The sequence below is a fragment of the Eurypyga helias genome, unplaced genomic scaffold (genome assembly GCF_000690775.1).
Source record: "Eurypyga helias isolate BGI_N326 unplaced genomic scaffold, ASM69077v1 scaffold20737, whole genome shotgun sequence".
In the NCBI taxonomy this organism is placed as follows: Eukaryota; Metazoa; Chordata; class Aves; order Eurypygiformes; family Eurypygidae; genus Eurypyga; species Eurypyga helias.
In genome coordinates this window covers 1-5466 of record NW_010260047.1, presented here as the reverse complement: position 1 = coordinate 5466, position 5466 = coordinate 1, and the positions used below count along the sequence as shown (strand labels likewise).

The window sequence follows — 5466 nt, the reverse complement described above, 5'->3', positions numbered from 1 at the left end:
ACCCAAACCCTTCTGTGAGTCTATCGTTGGTCTCCTTCCTGCAGTAATGTTTTGGAGGAGCCGACCCTGTGTATCGCATGGGTCCCAAGGCTCGGTGTGGGACCTGCCCTTGTCTTAAACTCCCCTGCCCGTTTGGCAAAGAAGAATTAGCAGGTCTGAAGTTGGATTTCTCCTTCTATGATAAAATAGCTCAGCCTCAAGAAAACTGTTCAGTGACAGTAGATCAGTATTAACATTGAGTTTATTTTTACTATTTAATTAATCAGATGACATGGGGGAAATAGGATTGGCATTGGGAATTGCTCTCGAGTGAGAGCAATGCCAGTGGGGTAGGTGGGACCCAAAAGCATGAGCCAGCAAACTCCTGTGAGGCTGTGAGATGGGCTGGGGGTGAAGGAGCCGTGGGGTCATTGCGGGGCCGAAGACAGCCCCCTCCTCTCTTCCTCTCCATCTCCCTGCAGCGTAGCCATGTGCGTGGGGAAGTGCAGCCGGATTGTGGGTCCCTGCCTGCTGGTGCTGGGCACGCTCTCTGTGGCAGCCAACATCCTCCTGCTCTTCCCCGGCGGGGCATTGACATACCTGGTGGAGGGGCACATCAGCAAGCATGCCAAGACCGTGCCGGGTGTCTGGGGAGGTGGCATCACCGTGAGTACCGCCGTTTGCTCCTTGTCCTTCCTCACGTCTGTAGAGCAGGGACGAAGGGATGGGGCAGGTGCCTCCCTTTCGTCCCCCAGCTATCTTTTCCTTCCCACAGGTGCTGCTGGCAGCGACCCACATCACGGCAGTGGGGTGGCGATGCACCGGCTGCTCTGACTGTGGCACCCGTTGCAACGTAAGGCCGTGCTGGGATCCCTCTGCCAAAGCGGTCCTAAGCTGGTGGCCCCAGGGTGGGAGCCGCCTCTCCGGTGGCCCTGCAGTGGGATATCGCACAGATCCCTCTCTCCCATGGCCCCGCAGTGGGATATGGCAGGGTGCCCCCTCTCCCATGGCCCCACAGTGGGATATGGCCAGGTGCACCCTCTCCCGTGGTGCAAACCCCCCCAAGGACAGGGCTCCCTGTGTGTGCTGGCACAGGCTCTGCCCACCAGGCTCTACATGGCAGATCCCTGCCTGTCCCTGCTCATCCCCACTCCCTGCCCAGCTCCCTGAGGAGTGAGGGGGAGGGGAGTTTTGCCCCCTTATCAAACTCTGCCGATAACGTGCAGCCACGTTTTGGAGCCCACCTGATTTTTGATTTCCCCCCCTGCTGCCCACAGGCTTTCATCTCTGCCGTGCTCTCCAAGCTGGCTCTCCTGGGTGCCGCCGCCTGCTTCGTCTTCTCCGGGCTGGGTTTGACCGACGGACCCCTCTGCTTCTACAATGCCACCGAGCATGGCACCGGGCACGGCACCCTCTGGGGTTACCCCTTCCTGGATGCCAGCGGCCAGGAGCCTGACGCCAGGTGAGGCAGCAGGGTGGAATTGCTGGTGCTGCCTCGTCAGCCTGTGGCTAATTAAGTCGGTGGGGTGGATGAGCTTGCTGGTGGTGATGCAAGACCCCAGGAGCTCAAGAGGTCCTTGTCTCCACGGCTTTCTACGTTGTGTGTTTCCCACCCTCATCTCCCTGCTCATCCTCGGGGTGAAGGACAGGGTGTCTGGGACACACCTCGGTTTTGGGAAGCGATTCCTGACCCGCTTCAAGGCATCTCTTGCATCTCCTCCTCTCCCCATTGCACAGGGCAGATAGCTACCTGTATGACCCTCGCGGCTGGAGCATCTGCCTGGAGCCAGCAGGCATCGTGTCCTGGAACGTCGTCCTCTTCTCCCTCCTGCTGCTCATCAGTGCCACCGAGATGGTGCTGGCCTCCCTCCAAATCCTCAACGGCTGCCTCGGGTGCCTCTGCGGCTTTTGCGAGGGGAAGTAGGGACCTGCCGGGAGGCTGGCGTTCGGAGGAGGCGTCATGCCCCTGTGTGCCTCGGCCAGTGGCGGGATACGGCACAAGCTGGGGTACCAGCCCGGTGCAAGACAGGCGGACTCCCTCACAGGGACAGAGCACGAGACGTGGAAGCGACGTGCGTGGGGTCGGCGTGAAGAGGGCAGAGCCCTCTGCCCGGGCAATACCTCTTCCTCCACCCTGGAGCGGACGCCCTTGGGTCTGCCAGCCGTTCGGGGTTGGAGACCAGCCCGGTGAGCGATGGAGGTGAGGGCCTGGCTCCTGGCATCCTAGCACGAGCCCAGCAGCTTCTCTGGCTGCTCCTCGTCAGCCTCCACCTACCTGAGTGCCAAATGTGACAGGGCAGTAGTTGCAGAGAGAAGAGCTGGAATGTTAACTTGTTTTTGTTAGCCAGTCTCTATTTAGGGCAGCTTGGGGGGGAGTTCGTCTCCTGCACAGGGCAGGAGGGACACAGGACACCAGAGGAGCCGAGCTGGGCTCTGGCTGGGGCGTGGGGATGCGGATGGAGTCGTGCTGAAGGAAGTAGTGCTGGAAATGAGATGTATCCCCCAGAGCTCCCCCCCACACACGTGCAGCAAATGTTAGGAGCAGCCGCTCCCCCCCACCGGCCGTGGACCCATCGCAGCTCCCACTGCCGCGCTCACATCAGGTCTCACCAGCTTCAGCGCATCCCCCGTCCCGGTGTGGGGATGCAGGGACTGAGTGTGGTTGCAGGCCTGAACCTGCCCGTGCTGGGAGGATGTTTGCCCCAAAACCGGTAAGGTTCACAAGAAAGTAACGACGTTTGTGGTAGCTTAATAAACAGAGAAGCAATCAGCCAGATTAAACAGCAACTGGGAGAGACTGCTGAGAAAAAAAGGATGGGCTGGAACAGGATCGTTGAAAAGGAGCCATAAAAAAGGGAATGTGGATGTTTATGACCATGGGAGGAAAGCCCTTGGAGCAGGGTTGTAGTACCTCCTAATGCACAGACGGAACATCGTATCCCCGTGGGTGGCACGGGGTGCCCGCAGCCGCCTTCTCGCAGCTGCAGTTGCCCCCCCAGGACGCATTTCACAGGATGGCTCATGAGCTCAGCAAGGAGCCTGGGGCTGGGCTGGTGGCACAAGACTCCATGCCCACCTGGCTAGGTAATTAAAAAAATAGCAATAAAAATGAGATAAAACCCAGTTTGGGGACGGTAGCGTGTGCCTTCTGTGTGATGTGGCCGTGCTGGCCAGTGGCAGGACCCCAGGCTGTCGGCATCCCGGTGCACCAGCTCTGGGTTGGTGACCTGGGGTCTGGCAGGAGCTGATCTGGGAGTCACTAGGAGACAAGGCAGCTCCTTCGCCTCCGCTTCCCACGGCGCGGAGGGCCCCCGTGCCGCGGTGGAGCAGTGGCTGTCAGGGGGATGTTCTGGAGCACGTCGTGCAGCGTGAACATGCTGAAGGAGATCTGCTCGTAGGGCGACCGCGTCCCGTTCTCGTAGAGGCAGGCGAAAGCGATGGCCGGGCCACCGGAGATGGAGGCCTCGTTGTAGGGCAGCTCCATGTAAGCCAGGTCCGAATAAGCGCTTGGGCCCTCGTAGATGACCCACGGCTCGGTCCAGCTCTCCACATCCCTGGGGAAGGTGCTCAGGTGGACTCCCATGTTGACCCGGGACATGGAGCTGGTGGGATGGGAGTAGAGGACCCACGTCGGTGCTTGGAAGAAGGGAGTGGGGCTGGGGGTCACCGCAGGGTGCCCTCCGACTGAAGTGATGCTGCGGGCATGGCTGTGGTGCCCGGTTGTAGGACAGCCCTCCTTGGACTCAGCTGGCTCAGGGTGGTTGCCAGTGGCAACGGCGAGCAGCTCATCACCCACTGCCAAGTGGGTGGGCAGGTAACGAAATCCGGGGAGCATCCTGGGGAGCAGCCGGTGAGCTGAGTCCCGGAGGGGCATCACGGGGTCCTGGGGGGCAGCAGGGACATACACAAAAGGTGCAGGGAAGCCAATGACGCTGCCGTGACAGCCATGGGGTGGCTCGACCAGTCGTTGGACCAGCTGTCCCCCGTGGAAGACGGCTCCGTCATCCGTGCTGAGCGCCTGGACCCTGAAGCCCAAGGGGCTGCGGGCATTGCAGTAAAGGACGTTGGAGCCATCCTCCTCATCCACTGAGACCAGCTGGCACTCGCCGGTCTGCAGGTTGGGGATGAACTCGCCGAAGCGCCAGACCTGGCCGTGGTTGTCGCTGTAGAAGGCGAAGGAGTGAGGGGTGGTCTTGCAGAGCTGCCCAAAGCACTCCTTGCAGTCAATGTGGTAGCTGTAGGCTGGCACCAGCAGCCGACCGGACCGCAGCTGGATCCCGTGCCCGGGGCCGAGCGCGAACGTAGCCCAGTCTGGGGAGCAGAGATGGGGTAGGGGTAAGACTGACCCTGCCATGCCGAAAGTGGGTTTCCAGAGAACCCCCCAATCTAGGCAAGGAGGACTGCAGGGGCGCTGGTTCAGAGGCCAGCAGAGCCCAGAGCCCAGTTGGCCTCCCACATTGCTCTCTCCAGCTTTCCCAGCTGGAACGCACATGGAACTAGTGACCTTAGCCTCAGGCCACAGCTGTTAGGATTAGGGTTAGAGTTCCAGAACCCACAAGGCCTAGAGCTCCAGGGACAATGGGGATTCCTAAGGCATGCCAAGGGGAGCACGGCATTACACCAACATTGCTCCCTCCACAGCCTTCCCAGATGGAACACCCATATTTCTACAGGGCCTTTCCATCTCCTCTGCCCACTGTGTAAGTGCAAGCAACATAGATACTGTCCCCGCTCTCCTCTTCCCTGGATCCCTTTCCACCGCATCTCTCTGTTGCTTGCGGGCTTCCCGCCCCGAGGCCACCTCCAGCCACACCACGGGTGTCTCCAGGAGGCAAAAGCCCAAGTGTCCAGCGGGCTGTCCCCTCCCTCTGCGCCGTCCTCTGTCCGGTTACCTTTGATGGCGCCGCCAATGACCTGCTGCGTCAGGTCCGTGGCCGTGCTCCAGCTCAGGCCCTGGTCGGCGCTGGTGACACAGCAGAGGCGGGTGACGTTTTGGCCGGTGATGATCTGGTAAGCTTCGGGCGTCCTGCCCAGCACCGTGATGAAGAAAAGGAAGAGGGTGCCGGTGAACTCGTCGTAGAGTGGGCAGGGATTCATTGACCGGTGGTGCCGCAGCGTCGCCGTCTCCAGCACACGCATGTCTTCCCACTGCCCGGAGAGGATGGAGAGGGGTGACATCCACCCCACCTCACCCCCCAGTTTCCACTCCCTGTCCTGGTGCCTCTGGGAGCTCAGCTGTGCTAGGCACAAGTGGTGGAGGATAACCCCCCCCCTGTCCCCGTGACCCCAGCCCAACGTGTCCCCCCAACCCCAGCCGCTTTTTTTCGACGTAGCTCCGTGAGACAGTCCCGCGGCGCAGCCCCAGCAGGTTGGCGTGGGCGTCGTCGGCGCTCAGCCGCTCCTCCGCGAAGGCCAGCAGCTTGGCCACGCAGGGCAGGTAGAGCAGGGCGGGCACGCGGTACGTGACGCCGTTGGCCTCCTTCTCGA

General features: G+C 61.2%; 2 protein-coding genes across 2 annotated transcripts; one reads left to right on the top strand and one right to left on the bottom strand.

Annotated features, from left to right (window-relative positions):
* The first annotated feature begins 468 nt into the window (after positions 1-468).
* Positions 469-1903, top strand: LOC104512064 (transmembrane 4 L6 family member 19-like). The gene is made up of 4 exons (XM_010154905.1): positions 469-645; positions 755-832; positions 1257-1441; positions 1717-1903. The coding sequence occupies exons 1-4, from the start codon at positions 469-471 to the stop codon at positions 1901-1903; spliced, it is 627 nt and encodes a 208-aa protein (XP_010153207.1).
* A 1335-nt stretch (positions 1904-3238) lies between these two features.
* NEU4 (sialidase 4) lies at positions 3239-5463 on the bottom strand (the record flags this gene model as incomplete). The annotated part of the gene is made up of 3 exons (XM_010154904.1): positions 3239-4290; positions 4872-5127; positions 5276-5463. Coding segments are annotated over 3 exons (1496 nt in total), but the record flags the coding sequence as incomplete, so codon positions are not given.
* Positions 5464-5466: the final 3 nt, after the last annotated feature.

What these genes read in the sequence shown, in the direction of transcription:
- LOC104512064 (XM_010154905.1), top strand. Translation starts at nt 469, where the DNA reads ATGTGCGTGGGGAAGTGCAGCCGGATTGTGGGTCCCTGCCTGCTGGTG. An exon ending in TCTGGGGAGGTGGCATCACC is followed by an intron (nt 646 to 754) that starts GTGAGTACCGCC and finishes TCCTTCCCACAG; the next exon opens with GTGCTGCTGGCAGCGACCCA. An exon ending in GGCCAGGAGCCTGACGCCAG is followed by an intron (nt 1,442 to 1,716) that starts GTGAGGCAGCAG and finishes CCCATTGCACAG; the next exon opens with GGCAGATAGCTACCTGTATG.